General features: G+C 35.3%; 1 protein-coding gene across 1 annotated transcript; it reads right to left on the bottom strand.

The window, feature by feature from the left end:
* Positions 1-1,198: 1,198 nt before the first annotated feature.
* LOC136810869 (adhesion G-protein coupled receptor G2-like) lies at positions 1,199-16,888 on the bottom strand. The gene is made up of 14 exons (XM_067067459.1): positions 16,583-16,888; positions 13,355-13,663; positions 12,251-12,562; positions 10,661-10,779; positions 9,999-10,057; positions 9,538-9,671; positions 8,611-8,837; positions 8,227-8,418; positions 6,857-7,409; positions 6,115-6,328; positions 5,042-5,310; positions 4,566-4,632; positions 3,750-4,147; positions 1,199-2,890 (listed from the first exon to the last, which is right to left on the bottom strand). The coding sequence occupies exons 1-14, from the start codon at positions 16,662-16,664 to the stop codon at positions 2,628-2,630; spliced, it is 3,198 nt and encodes a 1,065-aa protein (XP_066923560.1). The 5' UTR covers positions 16,665-16,888; the 3' UTR covers positions 1,199-2,627.
* Between the last annotated feature and the right edge of the window lie 1,744 nt (positions 16,889-18,632).

Genomic DNA, 18,632 nt, shown 5'->3' with positions numbered 1-18,632 from the left:
TTTGGCGAGATGCAAAAAAAATTATTTTGGTGAGTGAGTAAATATTTAATTTTGGCGAGAACTAGTTTAGACAAACTTCGTCTAATTTCGCCAAATTCGCTAAAATTAGTTCTCGCCATAGCAAGTTCCATCAATGTAACACCACAATTCTTAATTCTTCTCCGATTCCGAGCCAATTCTTGACATATGATTGACATTCATACGGACGGTATGAAACTTTGAGTACCAAAAATTTCGCAAGTTTTGTTCTTAAGAGCGTAAAGCTACTATATTTAAAGATAATTTGATGCTATATGAGACGAACCAAATAAGATTTTCTGGTCTGCAAACTGAGCGATAAAACCTTTGAACAGTTTTAACTGTTTTATAGATATCTCGAGCCGATACTTTGTTTGCATGATGTTTTGTCAAAATATAAAATATTTTAACAACTCTGAGGAATGTGCACATGTATGCAATATTCTGGTCTGTAAAATAAACATAAATGTTATGCACATTTCTGCAAATATTTAGAACTTAGATCAATCATTTTGTGGTGAATTCGCATATAAATACAAACCAATCTATTTCGAATGCAAATACCTACGTGGAATAGATTTGAGGAATAACAAGCATCCACCAGGAATAAATTGCTTTTTGAACAATACAATTGGATATCGTATCACGGTTAGGACGTCAGACTAATCGCAATTGTTGAATAAAAACACAACCGTTCGAAATAATTCTAGCGCTGTGATTTCCTAGGTTTTTCTAAATTTTCTAGGACCTGTCTTTCGTCTAGGATTGCTAGTCTCTCTAACTTATGGCATGTGCCAAAATGCAAAATTGCCATAAGTTTGCGCAAAAATTAGGATCATGCATCATATACCCAAGGAGTATGGAGGGGTGCCGTCCGACTTTCGACCCTTGGACCCTTACCGAGACTAAAAAGGAGAATACAAAGGAAAATTCTGACACTTATTGGGACAAATTTGACCAATTTTGACCAAAATCTTTCTGGGTGTGAAAAGTTGAAATTTTCCTACTTCTCCGACCCTTAGTGGGACTAAAATTAGATTTTCTGATTTTTCAGACCCTTAGCGGGACTTTAGAAATCCAAAAAGGTACCCTTAAGGGCAGCACATACCGTACCCTCCGTTTGTTCTAGTACCCCTACGGGGATTTCTGTCAACAAGGATGAAAAAAGTTAAAGAGAATATTTTAAAAACTGTGCATTCCTATTCTATTTACTTCTACATGATAAGATAAAGTTTCCTTAAAAAAATAGCAATACAAAAAATACATTACACTGTATTATAAAAATATTTTCAAAACACAAAATTATTATATATTTTAAAATATGGGAAAAGGATTTGAGTGCAAAATATCATTCCCCCTATTTCCCAAGTGCATCTCTTTTGCCAGCAAAGCAAAAAAAAATGGTTTAATATATACAGTTTAGCATTCTGTCATATTTTTCAAGAATTTTGGAATTTGTTAGCTGATTTTAGGTATTTGATTGAAGCGCCCGAAAGACTTCTTGGAAATTACAAAACAGCCTGTATGCGCAGTTTACGCTCTCTAATTCGGCGTTCTACTATTCCATTAGTCTTTACACAGACCCGATATTTACGGTTGGTTTCAAAATTCATTGTTGTAGAGGAAACGATAAACGCGAGATCACTCCATAATTCGATAATATTGAAAGTCGCCATCAACAAAATAGTCTCGTAAACGACAATCGACTTTTCGATACGTTCCCTTTCTCGATGAAAATCCAATACACCTTGATGATTTAATTAGAGAGCGTCAATTGTTTATGGTTCTCAAAACACTGCTACGCTCGATACCCTCCCTTAGCATACATAATGCTTTCTTAAAGTCGATTTCAATTTATATCCGATAATTCCCAATAATATATTTAATAAATAGTTCATATTATAGTCCCTTTCATGTCTTTTTTTTATATTCTAAAAAGTTGATTTTATTTAAGTGCTTCCTTCAGGTTATAGCAATGTTCTTTTTCATTTTTTTCCCCATTATTACCATAGGATGGTTGATCTAAATCCTCCCCGACTAAACTTTCCTATCACAAATTTACAGCGGAAAACTACCAAGTAGTTAGGAAGGTAGACTGGCACGCCATTTGGGCTGGAACGGTATCACGCGGGAAAAGTGAGCGTAGGAGTTAGGTAAGCGTAGGAAAAATTTTTTTCGGCGGCAAGAGCTGAAAGCAGCAGTAGTTAATCAGCAGCCTCTCGCCAACTTTTGCTCGCTCTCCTACGCAGCTCCTATTCTAGCAAACGCCTGTCGCCTTTATATGTTCCCGCCCTCTGATATGATTAATTAACAGACTAGATTGCTAGTCTACTGGGAAGTAAAAAAGTAACTTCAACTTGTTAGGTAGGTAGTTTGTCTGGTTTGGATATTGTCCCGATATTGAGCATAGTAGATAATTCTTTTTACCGGTATGTCCGAAAAAAGCAGCGGAAAGATTCCGGAAATGGTCCAGGAATGTTTAGCCGGGAATGAGAAAGTTTACTTACAGTACAACTCAACCATTACATATCATCCTTCATCTACACTACCATTCAACAATAATGATAAAATGCTCCGTAAAAACTCCGATATTTCACAGCTATATTTCATCATTTATAGTAAATTGGGTTTTTAATGTCACGTGGCGCATTCGAACTCAAAGCCTGGGATCGATACGGTGCAGCTTCACGTTTAACATCCTGTATCGTACAATATTCATTCTCTTGAAGCTCTTCAGTGTTGGCATAACGAGGTTCACCGGTACTGGATGAATCGGAACTTATATTCAGGATGTTATTATTTGCATTGACACTGGACGTACTGGCGTGTGACTTACTTCTTGCGTTTAAATGTAAGGTACTTTTCTTGGTAGCTGAAATAGAAATAAAAAATTTTGAAATGATTTATACAATAGGGGAAAACGCTGATATGGTGTTATGTGAAAATGCTGTGGACTACCTGGTATTTCTAATTATTTATTTTGATGTAGAAACATGTACTCTCGTACATACGGAGGTACCCCTGTATTTTCAACATTCAGCAGAGTCTCCATATAGCTCGAACTCGCACGAGGAACACAAGCTTGTTCGAGTTAAGGAGCTTTAGGTTTACAGGAACATTGTTAACTGAAAGGACCCGGGGGGGGGTACTAGGGTTGCAAGCTGACAGGGGGTGCCACCCGACTTTCGAACTTTGGACCCTTACTGGGACTAAAAAAGAGAAAACCAAGGAAAATTTTGGGAATTTCAGGACCCTTAGCGGGACAAATTTGACAAATTTTGACCAAATTTCGATCTTTCAGGGGGTAAAAAGTTGAAACTTTCCTATTTTGTCGACCCTTAGCGGGACTTTGGAACTCCAAAAAAGGTACCCTTAAAGGCGGCACATACCGTACCCTCCATTTGTCTAAGTGCCCCCCCCGAAGGGACGAGAAAACTTATGAGAAGACATTTATAGTTTTAGAGGTTTGAGTTAAAGAGACTTCTGTATAAATATTACGAGAAACTAATACGCCATTTTAGCTTAAAGGTTGATTGTAAACATCATTTCATACCTCGGAATCTCGCTAATGCAAACTTCTATAATTCGATTTTTTAAATAATTCGAACTAATTCTCAGTCAACATCAAGAGGAAACCCTGTCTCTCTATGATTCGAATCTTACTGTGATTCGAACAAATTAGAGTTCACAGTCAAGTTCAAATTAGGGTAAGTAACTGTAATACAACTTACTTGTTTGACTGAATGAGCTTAGTATGGTTTCCCATCCGAGAAGATTTGCCCATTCCTTTTTCACCTCCTCATTGGTCAACGTGTAAAACACGAAAATGAAGAATCCTTGTAACGAATTAAATATACAAAACAAATACTGCATGACTTCTGTTAATTCACCTAGAGCTAAGAAACCAAACAACCACGTGACCCCAAGGAGTACTGAACAGGCTATTGTGATTTTCGCAAGTTTCAACATGTAAGGTGTTTCTTCATCAATGCTTTTAGAGGCTCGAACGTTTGAAGGTGTGTTGTGGATAGCACGCAAGACAAGGATGAGTAGCACGATATTGAGTAAGATGATGAAACATATTGGAAGTACCAAACCAATGTAAAATGGTAGACCATGTACTAAACAGCTGAAAAAAGACAAAAGGTAGGGTTTACTATCAAGTAACAAAAGTTCCTTTTCAAGTTGGAAAAGTCTGTGAAATTTTAAGCTGAAGTTTCTGTTCGTCGTTTTGAAAACTTTCGTTGATCAAAATTTTTGGAACGAAGATATTATGGCCTGTATACAGAGCGAAACAAATTAAACCAAATAAGGTTTTGTATGGATATTTTGCAGATTTATGGTCAATACGTGGTATGACGTTTGTGGATAAAACCGATCAATCACTTGTGCTAAAGCTTACCAGGATCAAAAACCTTTCAAAATTTTGATGTATCCAAAAGACTACATTCTAAGACTACGATATCAATGGAATGCAAGTGTTCATTTCAAATTTAAGAAGATCTAAGATCTATAAAAGAAATATAGAATGTACTATAGTTACATACAAATTATCATCACCATAATATTCACTCTTCGAACTCGCTGATACAACCACTATAATTGCAGGACAAACTGAAAAAAAGAGAAAAATTTTTGAATTAGGCTGTTGTTTTGGTAATCCTGAAGCTTAAATCAATGATTACGTTGTTGGCCGTTCAGTGATAGCAAAAATATTGACATTTGATATATTGAGAAGTGTGCCGAGAAATTGTTAAAAAGGTAAATTACTGTCAACATAATTTAAAGACAGACTTTATTGAACTGCAAACTAGTTATTGAACAGAGAAGGAACCAGTCAAACGAAAAAAGTCTGTAATCACTGGTTAAAGCAATTTGACTGATAAGGAAAATGGATTTTAAACAGCAAATTAGTACAAAAATCTTAAAATTTTGGTGAATTAAACAGGATTCTGAGACGGAAAAGCTCTTTTGTATCCGTCGTTAAGACGAAAAAAATTTAAACACTGCACAAATCTTTTACCTGTACACACGATAAAACTTCTTAAGAAATATTGCGAGTCACTGATATGTTTTTTCAGCACTCTAACCATTTTCTTGTATAAATTGATCCCTTGTGCAGCCATCCAAAAGAAGGAGACCAATAAGAAATATTGGATCAATGCGGCCACCACTTGGCACGTGGTTTCAGATTCTGATCGTTCCACACCCATCAGGAAAAGTAATAAGGTGACGATAAGTGAGATACTGAGACAAAGAAGCAACCTAGGTACCAATCTTCTTCGTAAACGCCTAAATGGAAAGACCATGGAATTATTATAGACACTAGATTAACAACTGACTGTTCACCCTCCTTCTACCATTAAAATGATTCTTCATTGTATTTTAATTGCATTTCTCTTCAAAATAAACTTATCCAATTCCCAATTGAGACTTTAAGTTTTCCTCCGAGATTCAAACTCAACCTAGGTACCAGCCTTCTTCGTAAACGCCTAAATGGGAAGATTATTAATTCTTTCAGTACTGCCCAGTTAAATTTTCTTCATTTATGAACGATCCTTTACTGTTAGTTTGAATTGAGGACCTAATCAAAAAAAGTGATAAACTTGAAGGATAGATCTTGAAAAGAGCTTTCCAACGAAAGAAGTTGGAAAAGAACTCACCAAGATCTACTTTACTTTAGCCTAAGCTGAAGTGAAGTTAATGAGCCGTTTTGAAAAAATCCTTAAATTTTAGTTCCCACAGTGCTAAAGAAGTTAAAAAGTGATCATTAAACATCAATTAATCCAAGAAGCTTCTACTGATGAGATGATGGGGTTTGAAGGAGTTTGAGTTGGTAAATGGACAGAATCGCGAATGTTTTAACTCGCGAATTATAGACCGACTGGGGAACTTAAATTATTTTCAAATGAAATAAAGTGGTGTTAGTAAGGTAGCCTTTTAGTGAATTCTCCAAAAGAAAATTTGAAGCAACTCCTGTAGACCCTGTAGAAATCATTTAAATTTTCCCTCGGAGAATTATTTAAAAAAACTTTTTCTCATATCTTGCTTATATCACACCTTAGATTTTGAAAAAGATGTATTTTTTTTGCTTACCTAAAGGCACTGTATGAAATGACGGTTAAGATCAAACCACCTAATGAGATTCCACATCCTATCCACGTGATCACTTGAAGAGCCAATGGGTTTGCACGAGTTTGTGACACGTCAATTATCAAGGCAAAATTGGTCAAGTGAGTCGTTTGACAGAGAATTGATTTTTCATCATCTTCCACGGAGTTTGTTGTTAACCCTTTTGAAGACCAAATATCTAAAAAGTGAGAAAAAAAAGAAAATATTTTGGTTGTCAAAATCTTAAGATACTATGCATGGTAACTTTAAAACATCCCTGTCTCACAGTCTTGGTTAAACACCTTCGCGCAGTGATTACAAAATCTCTATCGAAATCCATAGATGGATAGCCATTATATTGTTCTCAGGTATAAAAACCCCGTGGGGACGGTTATTTTTAAGCGCAAATTTTTCCATTGAATTTTACATGCGTATGAAAACAAAGTCAATTCCCAGTGGGGCTGAAAATTCCATAGAAGGTGGGGGTCCCACCGAGTCTTTAGCACAGTGGTGTTAAAAACTCAATTATTACTGCAAAACCTTTTTCAGCTACAAATTTGACAGACTGTTTTGAATTATAAAATTTCAGCCTCGATCTATACTAAAAAAAACTTGCAACCCCTTATGAACAAATTCATCTGTGTCGAATATACAGATTCAAGGACAAAAAGGTTTTAGAAGAAGCAATACAGAATCTTCAAGTTTCTTTTGACCGACAAAATAATACCTTTGGTTTCATCCCAGAAGCTACAATTTGGGTTCACATTTACTGCATTGGATGACACTTTAAACGTGATGTTGATGGGTGTCAATAGATTCTCAAATTTCTGATCATCAAAGGTAGCTGACAGAATATGGCTCCCCGTTGTCTTGTTTTGATTGTTACCAAAAAGTGTATCTGTCCGATATGTGAACGAGAATAAAGAAACTTGTTTCTTGTTGGAGTCTAAAACTGATTCGGGAATGTTCATGACAGCTTTGGCAGCTGTTGGTGATGGTTTGCCAGCATCTGCAGACACCACTGATATGAGAGAACCACCAGAGTCGACCGCAGATATAGTTAAATCAGTGCGTTTGACTTTAGCACCGACAAATCCGATGTTAGGCTTTGAGATTTTGACTTCTGAACCTATCGGTAGTAATGTTACTGAGTGTTTTGCAATTTTTTCTAAGCCTTGACGAACGTTTTGTAATGCATTTGTTGTTTTGTCGGCGACTTTGATAACGTCAGGTTCGACATCAACTATAAGACTTGTGACGTCCATGGCATCTGTTAAGATCTAAAAGAAATAATTGTTTTATTTTGACTAACCCAAAATTTGAAAAAGTTCTACCTTAGTACTGATACTATAACTTAGAGCAGAAATCAAGCTTTCAAAAGCATTATAGTACAAAGTAATTTGGCGAAAACCCACCCTAATGGTTCATATGCAGAGATATCTTATATAAAACACTAGATAGAGCTACTCTGTATTTCCCAAGCAACTTTATGTGAAGCAAAATAATGTGCCATCTTTGCTGAAGGTAGGTCACAGTTCGGTAATGGCATTTTGTTCAACAAAGCAAAAAATCCTGAACAGTGCGAAGCAATGAAGCAAAAGACAGTCTTGATCGATCAAATTGCCGGCACCGAACCATGGTCTACTTAGATGGCGGATTATTTTGCTTCTGCTAGGGATGGAGTAGCTCTATCTAGTGTTTTATATGAGATATCTGTGTTCATGTTTCAAGTGTTCGTACTTTCCCAACTCCTTCATACCTACCAACTTTTCTGGTCTTGATCGTTACAGTTCCACTTTTTTAAATAAGTCCTCGGACTCAATTAAAATTATCGGTAAAGGATCGTTCATAAATGATGGAAATTTAGCTAGACAGTATTGTATGAGTTTCGAGTTTATTTATCGGAGAATATCGAGGGCGAAGGTCGAAACAAAACAAAGTCGCCTTTGCTCACCTAAACAGATGACGGTATTTTGGTATTTTTACCGTCTTCGAGCAAAGCGGACGGCAATTTTGGAGACATTTTTGGAGTTAATTTGGCTTTATACCGTCTCTTTCTATTTATCTCGAATACATAAACTCGCTATTATAACCTACCGTTGTTGTTTCATTCTGAGTGGCAACTTTATTGATATTATTTGCCAATTCATTGATGATGTTTGATACTAAAGAGACTTCTTCTGGTATTGTAATGACTTGCGATGAAGAGACGATAGAGACAAGTTGTTGCGCCTTTTGAACAGGTTGTTCACAATTCTTTTGCTTTGGTGTTTGACAGATTGGATTTTTCTAGAGTTTTAAAAAGATGTATTAATTGAAATTCTCATCTAAACAATTAAAGTGGATTCTTGAAGGGTAAATCACTGGAGTTTCTTTTTAGTGAAATATTTGGAGAACTGAGCCGAGACTCTAGATAAGAATTATCTCACTAAAAACTGATCACTACTATTAAATGTAAGGAGAGAACAGTGATTTACTTACTTCTAAATTAAGTAATTCTTGCGTAGTTTTCGTTTCAGCTAGACAGTGATCTAAATCACCCGTTGACCATTTTCCATTCTCCAAACAAATTCTTTCGAATCCTTGTACGTTGACGTTCATCGTACCATGGACACATTTCTTGGTGATCTTGACGTCGGTTGGTGACGTAGGGAAGGTATATTGACCTTTGAATGTTGAACTACCGATCGTTTCAGCTTCACAAAAATCTAATAAATCGACAAAATACGACCCGTTGTCAATACAATCGGAAAGCAAGTCTATTATTGGTTATATACATGTTATTTTATAAGAACATGCAAGCCTTCAGATGTTTTTAACTTTTTATGTTTTAAGCCTAAACATTTTCTTAACATATTCTTATTTTCACCATTTTGAGAGTATTTTACCCATTTTTCCAAGAAAATAGGTGTTTTAAGCCTTAATATTTTGACCATTTTCTAATCAAAAACAAAATAACGTATCGACGCCGATCAGTGACGTACTTAGGGAAGGTATATTGACCTTTGAATGTTGAACTACCGATTGTTTCAGCTTCACAAAAATCTAAGAAATCGACACATCGTTCACATTGTTGAAACACCACTTCCAAATGGGACAAAAGAAAAAAACGTAAAGAAAGAAACTTTTACAGCCAATGAAGTAAAAGCCTGAAGGGCTAGAAGCGAATCTCCGATGCAAAATTGAAAAGCCACTAAACCCTACCTAAGCTGCGCAGACTTCAGCGGTCAATGTGGTTTTTATACAAGTTCCAGATTGAAAGTAAAATTTTCTGCTAGATTTCAAAAATTATACCACTCGAAAACAAAAAAAATGCTAAATGTAATCGGCCATCAAAAATACGAAGTATACTCTAAGGCTTCACTTCACTTCTAAACCTTCGGGTTTATACTTCATTGAATAGAGTACCTTTATTCTTGACAGTGACTCGATTTCCAGCAATTGAAGTCATTCGTAGTAAAAATTTAAATTGGTCGAATAATTGAGTAGCTTCATGACCCCAGTGGGTCTTCTTTTTTGAAATGTAAATATCCAACAGATTTCTATGCGTGGAAATAAAGATATTTATTGCAGTGTGTCCCGAAAAAAGCTGTCCTTTTGAATTGAAACTGAAGTTTCAAGACGGAAGTACATTTACTTTATATGCACTTTCCGTCAAGATCAAAAACTGCGAAAAAAGGATCATTGCTAACATAATTTCATACAATTCAAGACGTCAATGGGAGTTTACGACTAATTTTTGAATTTAAACAATAAAACTAATGGCAAACGCCCTGGGTATCTTGGGTGCTTCCCTATAAAACATTACGTCATAAATCGAAGAATACCAAGTTTCGTTCCCGAAAATTGAAAATCAAAGTTATCCTTACAGATTTCGGACGAATCTTGTCTCAACGTTTCCATCATTCTTCGAAACAATTTTATCAAGCTGAAAGGAAGTTCAAAATAAAATGAAAAGTAGGTAACAGTTTTTAACTCAGGATGGTAAAATTCTGATCATCCACCAAAACCGTTGGAGCACCAACGGATCCAAGAATTTCTTTCCAGCTCTACAGCGTGGTATTTGAGTCCTCCGGTTCCCCATGGACTCATAGCTCAATGGTAGAGCAAATGTCCGCGAATGGCATGGTTGCAAGTTTGAGTCTCGCCGAACCCGTTGGTTTTCCGTTTTGGTATTAATTTCATTGTAAGTATTTTAATCGAATCAATTTACGTGAGATTTAGTTTACCGAACAAAATTGAAAAGAATTCAGGTCAGCATTCATTTTCGCGAATCAGTGTTTAAAATTATTTGACATGAATTCGATTTCGGGAATCAGCCAAAACTCAATTGAAAATGACCCTTTCAAGGCCATATTTTTTATCAAATTAGAAAATCTGGTTTTGAAAATTTCGCATTAATTTAATTTCGCGAGCCAGCAATCTCATGCAATTTCTATTCTAAAAAGGCATTAATTCAATTAAATCTCGCGAAAACTAAACAAATAAAAGTTAGTTTGACCGCAGCTAAGGGCAAACTAAGATAACTAACCTCAAGTTGTATGTTCTCCATAATGATATTATCGGTCGGAATACTATCACGTCGTTTTCTTTGATAAAATTGTGGAATCAATGCTTGAACTGATATCGTGAATTTGACTCGGATAACATCTAGAGATACAGAAAGAAAAATTTTTCTTGGAAGAAACTTTCTTGGTAAACGCTCACTTAATCGAATTTCTAGTCTTCGAATCTTTCCATAAGTCGAACTTTTTCCCAGTTCCCTTCTTGGAGAAACCCATTTGATATACTTTCCATTATTCGAATCTTTCTGTATTTCGAGCAAATCAGTTTATTGAAGAAGACGAAATTCCCTATTTTGAAAGCAATAAGACCTAGCACAGTGAATATTGTCGTCGAGATGCAAGTATTTTCATAAGAACATCCAAAATTTCCGAAGCCTTCAGATGTTCTTAACTTTTTGAGATTTTTTAACATTTTTTTATTTTCACCATTTTGTGAGTATCTTTGTTCATTTCCTTAAGAATTCAGGCATTTTAGAGTCTACAGTCTTAAAATGTTTTCAATATTTTGGTCATCGAAGCCTTATTATCTCATTTCGTTTGCTCATAAAGAAAACATGTGATCATCCTCATCATCTTTCGGTCAAGATGATGATGGATCCCAACCTCTGGCGCCAAAGAATCGCAGTCGTGCATGGCCAGTCTCTATAATGAAGCCACGTTTCCCTGCTGACTGCGTCAGTTAAAGTCAACTTTCTCGATTTTTGAACCAGACGCCTGCGCTTCCAGAGTAAGAGAGAGGAGATGACTTCTGTGGACGCACGAAGGCAATGACCAGCAAACTGAACAGTCCTAGCCTTTAAGATAGAGAGGTAAGCTTAAGGGAATAACATTAGATGGTGCTTTTGGTGGGGTGATCACGTCAGGAAAAATTTTTGACTCTTTTTAGAAGACGTGTGTACGTGTAGTTTTTCTATTCTACGAAAAACATGTAAGGCAAGGCCAATTTAATTTGTTGTTTTCCGGGCCAAGCTACCGAAAAAGGAGGGTCGACCGGTCGGCAAAAAAATAGAAATAAAAGTAGAGTTTCATCTATAAAATTTCCTAAGAAAGCAGCAAAAACTACTAAATCTTGACAAAAATGGGAAAAAGTAAAAAATAAAAAGACACAGAAGCCTTGATCCAAAGAGATAGAAAATAGAGGAGGTTGCACGCAACTAAAGCCGGACGACTCTTGTTTTCCATTCAATTTCCTTTGTTTTGCAACAAAGAAAAATCGCCTTTGACGCGAGCTGAGTTATGCCGCCAATCGAGAAGGAAGCAAACATGGCGGGTCAAAGCGGTGATTTTTCTGCTGTTATTTTCTATCTCTTTGCTTGAATTCATGAAATGAAAAATTGAACATTAAATTCTCAAAACCTTGGAAAAACCTGGAAAAACTACTAATATTTTGAAAATTTGGCATTCTGTAAATCTTATTTTTATTTCGATTTTTGGAATTTCAGGGTCGGTTGGGCCCGTAAAACAACTTATTAAATTGGTCTCGCCTAATAGGCTGACAGGTAGTTTACCTTTATATACGTATCTCGAAATAGATAATACAAAAAGATGAAAATCACCTTCAAGGAGGATTTCAATTGGCGACGAAGTAGCTTTTAAGATACCATTTTTCATAATACCACATCTATAGTCCCCTTCATCTGTCATGGTTGCTGAGTTGATCCTCAAAGGTCCCAAAGTGAACTGCTGATCACCAAGAGGCTCAATACCCACCGATGAAATGTTTTTGTTTTCTTTTAACCAGACAGCTTGGAGATCTTCCGGTTTATTGATATTGTCGGCGTAATTACAACCGGACAGAGTAATGGTGCTACCGAGTGTTAAAGTGTTAGCGTGTTCATCTTTGATAGTTGGTTGGTTTAAGAATTCAGCTATTGACATAAATAGAAAAAAAACGTATGACGGACAAATAATATGTGATAGAGACTGTCAAAAAATGCAAAAAAATATCCAGCTTTTAGAAATTAAGTCTGTTTTTGAATACAGTGAAATTAGAAAAAGTGAGCAGAGTGGATTACACTGTAAATAGACTGTTATAGTATACGACAAATCACTATCTAAGAATAATAAGCCCAAAGCCAAAGAAAATTCGTAAACAGGTTTTTTGCTGAAAAGAGTTTACAGCCGGTAGAGTTTGCCAGTCGTTTCCGTATACCGCCATAACGCCATACCACCTGCCTTTACTTTCACTGTAACGGGCGATAACATCGTTTAAGCTGTATAGTACGTTTCCTAGTTTCGAATAAGAATAAGTTGAAACTCTTTTTTGTACATCGAGTGTTAGCCGACATTAAAAAACTTTCATCTTTCATATGAAACTTTAAAAAAGCGATAAAATTCTAGGTTCAATAAAAGAGATAAAAGTTAATACAGTTTTAAAACACAAATGAGATGAACCAGATGGAAGGGTAGCCTAGAAATCTAAGCTAGTTAAATTCAGTCACTTGGATAAATCTGATGGTTGATTTGTGACTGAATAACTATCTTTAAGCCCGTATTCCAAGGCAAGCTTAAAATCCGTAATAAATATAAATAATCTTTAAAGCGCCGAAACGCTATATTGCCATAAGCCGTGTCTAGCCTTGGGAATACAGGCTTAGTTAACTAGGCTAATGGAAGGGTAAATTACTTGAAAAAGTGTATTCTTTGAGTTTTGTACTTACTTCTTTCCCTTGCAACACATCGAAATGAGAACTGAAGATATTTCGGTTTGCCAACACACGGGTCACCGAAGATACTATTAGTAGCTCTAATTGTACAAATAGACGGTTTGGAGCCACACGTGGTAGTCACGTGGTTCCGTGCCTTTGTTAACGAATTTACCGCCTTGCAACCGTTGGATGGGGGATTGACTTTTGCGCAACCGCCCACATCACGTTGTTGACGCCCATACATAGCCTCCATGATAACGATGTATTGGCTTGACGAACAGGTCATCGTGTATGCTGATTTGGCGTGTTCGCATATCGTCGCTTCAAAGAAGGAAAAAAGTAGAGTTAATCCTTCAGCCAAAAAGGAAACAAATCAGCTAATGACGCTTTTTTTATAAGAATACACTTTATAAGAATGTCCATGATGAAAATGGCCAAAAATCAATAATATCGTAAGAATATTGCCATCATGGAATTTAGCAACTGAACCTAAGATCCTAAGCCATTTTTGGAGCATTTTCAATTATAAATTGCCAATTAACCCCAAGTAAGGCTCACAAAAATGCTATTTTATGCTTGAGACGTATGTACTGAATGTTAAATCTAGTCTGAAATAGGATCGCTAACCTAAGAATGTTGTAAGAATATTTTAGGATGATTTTTTCAAAAAAGTTAAGAATATCTATGATGAAATGAATTTACACCATTCTTATAAAAAAACGTGTATCGAGAGTCAAATAGTAAAATTTGTGGTTTTCACTGCAAGAGAACCATAAACCTGGTCATGCTGTTAAATCTCAAGTAGTGCAGAGGAGTGTAATCGGACTATCGTTATGTCATTCTTTGATCCAGTCAATATCAACTTATTTTATAAATTTATGCTATGTGGGTTCATAAATTCATTAAACAGCTGGAAAGAAAAAGCTTATCGATGTGAAATGTAATTTATAAGCACAAAACATACGATTGTAAAAATGTATTTTATAAGCACAATACATGCGATTTAATCGTGTTCAACTCACTAGGAGTTGAGGCTCCCTTATTCGATTTCCAAGGGAAACTGAGAGGGTATCGGAGGGTATCGAATTGGAGAGCGTCGTTTAGGAGAATTTCTCTTGGGTTGGCGGTGGCTTTTAATAATATCGAATAATGGAGCGTATCGAATAGTAGAACATCGAATAAGAGAGCGTTCGAATAAATATTTCTTTCAAATACCCAGGTTGCAGGTTGAAAGGATATTTCAAAATATAAAGTTGGCCATTCATTTTTTTCAACATTTTATTCATCAATTTCGAGATGCTAAATGTTTCTTCCTATTTTAGCGACAAACCAAGGGGTGAAAATTATACATCTTATGCTAGTTCCGTAAGTAAATTGCTTAAAAAATCCATAGAGAGTTATGACAAGAATGTCTCTATACTAGCATAATTCATTACAGGGTAGATTTGCTCTCAGATATTTTACTTTGAAATACGCTGTTCTAACTGTCAGTAAGATCATTGAAACAAAGAAATCTTGTCATGCTAAGCTAATTACATCACAGGCGGTAAAGTTCATTATGTTGTCAATGATGAATTTGTCCCATTTTTTTTATCTTAATATTTGCTGCTTTAATCAAGTTTCGACTCAAATTACAAAAATAAACTCAAAACTCGTGCACAAAATCCCAAAGCCATACAGTTTTTTTAAAAAGAGCGTTGAGAATTTTTTTAAACCCTGGGTTGTTCTTAGCTTGTTCTTAATATTTTGGCAATCGAAGTCTTGTGTTTTTATATAGTTTGTTTCTTATAAAGCATGAGCAGTCCAGTGAAGAGATATCATACATACGGGGCCTTCTTATGGAATTCGTTCTGGGTAATTCATCTGGCAAAGGTTTCCTAAATGCTTAACTTTCCTGTTTATTTCTTAATTACTTTTCCCAATTTCTTGAAATAAATTCTAAATTTTTTGTCCATCCACAAACTTGCACTTCTATTCTATAGCCAGCCCTTGGGGTCCTAAAAAAACAACAACAGAATTTTAGGAAATAAAACCTACATAATTAAAGTGCGATAAAAAAAGGTAGGAGTTAAAAAACTTTCTATCATTTAGGTGCTAATCAATTCACTAGACTGGTCAAATTTTGACATCCCTCATCGAAAAGAAGTATTTATTCTAATTGAAGTCAAACATAACAAGATATATATAAATCTACTTCAGACTATAAAGGGAAAATTGACCTTGATGATGCATGGGAAATAGCGCAATAGGGACTAGGGACATATTACACCTTAGTTTCATAGAATACTGGTGGAACTTTTTCCCAAGACATCAAGGATATAATATTTTCTGTTGAAATCCCAATGGTGTTAGAAATCCAGTGGGATGGTTTTGGAATGCTATTAAAAAATGATATTAAAACATTTCGAACTTGCTTGTAATGCTGTATTTTTACTTGGCTTGTACCAAAGAATAAGGTGGTATTTTGAATGCAACCATCTGATGCCGATAACCCCCGTCTAATACCGTCAACTTTCTTTAGGAATTAAGAAACTTTAGCATCTAGGACGGCAACTTTGAAAAAGTACGGGAGGATTGAACAAAAAGAAAGCCCTTAGAGATTGATATCTGGATTGCAGCTAGATTCTATTCCTTTCATATCAATTTTTTTATGAGAATAGTGAATTTTAATAGAAATGTACGTTTTCAAATTTCAAGATGACTTGCAAATCCTTTCTTGACGTCCTCTTTGGAACGTTTTTAGTTTTAAATGATATGAATCCCCTGAGAATTATAACGTCATTTTTTTACAAAGTCTTGACTACATTTCATATTTGTCCATGTGATATAAATCTTGATAAAATCAGATAAGATATGCCATTTGACTTTAAGATTAACTTCACGTCCTCATTCAAGTCGCCGTCCTAGATGCTAAAGGTTCCTATTATGAATCGACAAAGCAGGTCTAGTTAATAATGATTACAATTTAAATCTCCCCGTTTAGCGGATTGAAAAATAAAATTCACACATTGTGTTTAATTCACCTTTCATTTGAGCTAAGACTGGCAATATACTTGAATTTTCATTGTTCTATAACAATAGATCTTTTGTTATCAAGTCCAGATCTCAGCCTGGCTATGCTTATAAGAGGTATGCTTATAAATGAAAAAAAGTTTAATTAATGCCTCCTTACCCGGAAATTATTAGAAGTCATAAACACAAGCAGATTTTAAATTATGGTTAATAAACTTAATCACCTACCTGATATCGTATTCTGTCCAAGAACATTATAAGAACAAATAGAGCAAATAACAACCAAAATAAATCCAAAATGCAGCATCATTTTTTTGCAAATTTTATTCTTAAAATCGATTGAAATAAATCAATCAAAACAAGTTTTTTTTCGTAGAAGTTTACTATCCGGAGACAGAGTTTCTTATTGCCAAAGGTTGCGTAATCTTTGTTTTTAGATCATCATTTACGATCAATCAAAAAATCCAATTTTTTTTCTTCAAAATCCATCATTTGTTTCTGACTTGTAATATCTTATGTATCATAACATGCTCTGTAAGTGACAAGAAAAAATATTGTATTAAAGATCATAAGAGAAAAACGAGAGAAAGTTTAGATAACATTTTATACTACCATCGAAATCTTGACTAGTAAAAATATTTTGAATTCACACTATTCATATTTTTACTGTTTTCATTCAATATATGAGATTTATTAGTCAAACTTATTAATGTTGACATAAACATCACGCACACGGAAGTTTACCTTCAATACGAATCAATCACAATAGAAGCGGATACCGAGGGGTTTTAAAAGCTTTAACGAAAAAGGATTGTCGCTAAAGGCCGGTCTCCACTTTCGCGAGAAATGGGCGACAGTTTTTTTTCTTAACCTTTTTTGCCTTAAGAAAAGATACCGTCATAAAAAAGTTTCGCGTGAACAAAAAATAAGTTGAAGGAAGTTCTACTTTTTTATCCGTTACGTCATTTTCTACCAATGGAATTGCTTCATTTTTCAACCGACCAATAACGTCAAAAATGGAGACCGGCCTTAATTCATGATATTCATTACGTAATCTTTAATACGGAAGCACCTCACAAAACCGGGAGTTTGCCACTAATTTTGAATTTAAGCAATAAAACTAGTGGCAAAAAAAAGCCTGGGATTTTGGGTGTTTCCGTATATAACATTACGTCATGAATATCCTGAATACACGTGTTATTTGAGAACATTTTAAGACTTTACGGACTATAAAACACCCGATTTTGGATAATTTTGTAAAAAACGTGTACAATAATAACAGTCCCTCTAGACTAGAGTCTACTTCTGGCTGAACTTTGCTTTCTAATAATTTTGTTGATGACGCTGAGTCCAGTGAAGTAGACTAGGAGCATTTGACAAGGTCGCCATTTTGAAAGAAAAACACTAAAAAAAACTACTTGTAGGTAAAAATATAATTAAAAATAGGAAACAAACATGATTAACCAGTTTGCGATCCCTTATTTTCAAATAAAAACATTGCTTAATCCTATTTTTACCCTGCAAAAACAACTAAAATCTGGCGGACTGTTTTAACTGTTTTATCCTTTGATCTCACATACTTCACCTCATTAATTAAAAACGAACATAGTCTGAACCACAGACCTCTATAGGTATACTTCCTATATATTATGTATTATACTTCCTTCCTATCTATAACAAACTTTTTTCGCTAGAGGATGAGAAGAAGCCTAAAAACGAACATTACATTCGTAATATATGAAAATTTACTGCTATACCAGCTGTCACAGAACGTTATATCAACGTCCATATGACGACACTAACGTTTGCGTAACGTTAGATGGACGTTAAAACAAACGTTATGGGCTACCTGGGATACTGGGTATCGAGCACTTTTCTTCCTGATAGGATCCTATGGATAAAACTTGTTTGATGATGCCTCCAGAAAAACACCCCCTTCTCACAGACCCGGTGGGATTTTTATCAGCCAGTGGGGGTAAAAATAACGGACCAAAACTTCCCATGTTTTTATGGCTGGGGACTTGAATTCCATTGTTTTCTAGCCAAAAAAATCAGTGGGGATGGAAAAAATAGCACAATATTTTGCAGTAAGGGTTTGCTTATCTGGTTATTTTCACCGGGACAAAAATTAGAGTATAATTTTCCACTGGGGACGATATTTTTACAAATTTTTCCAGTGGGAAGGGTTCCCAGTGGGTTTGTGAGAAGGGGGTGTTTAAAAAAAGATCTCTAACTAGAATCAAAGGTATACCAACACAGCTGACAATGTTTTTTCGAC

This window comes from Clytia hemisphaerica, unplaced genomic scaffold, assembly GCF_902728285.1.
Source record: "Clytia hemisphaerica strain Z4C2 unplaced genomic scaffold, Clytia hemisphaerica genome assembly, whole genome shotgun sequence".
NCBI lineage: Eukaryota > Metazoa > Cnidaria > Hydrozoa > Leptothecata > Clytiidae > Clytia > Clytia hemisphaerica.
The sequence above is the reverse complement of the archived record's forward strand: the minus strand, read 5'-3'. Positions and strand labels throughout refer to the sequence as shown.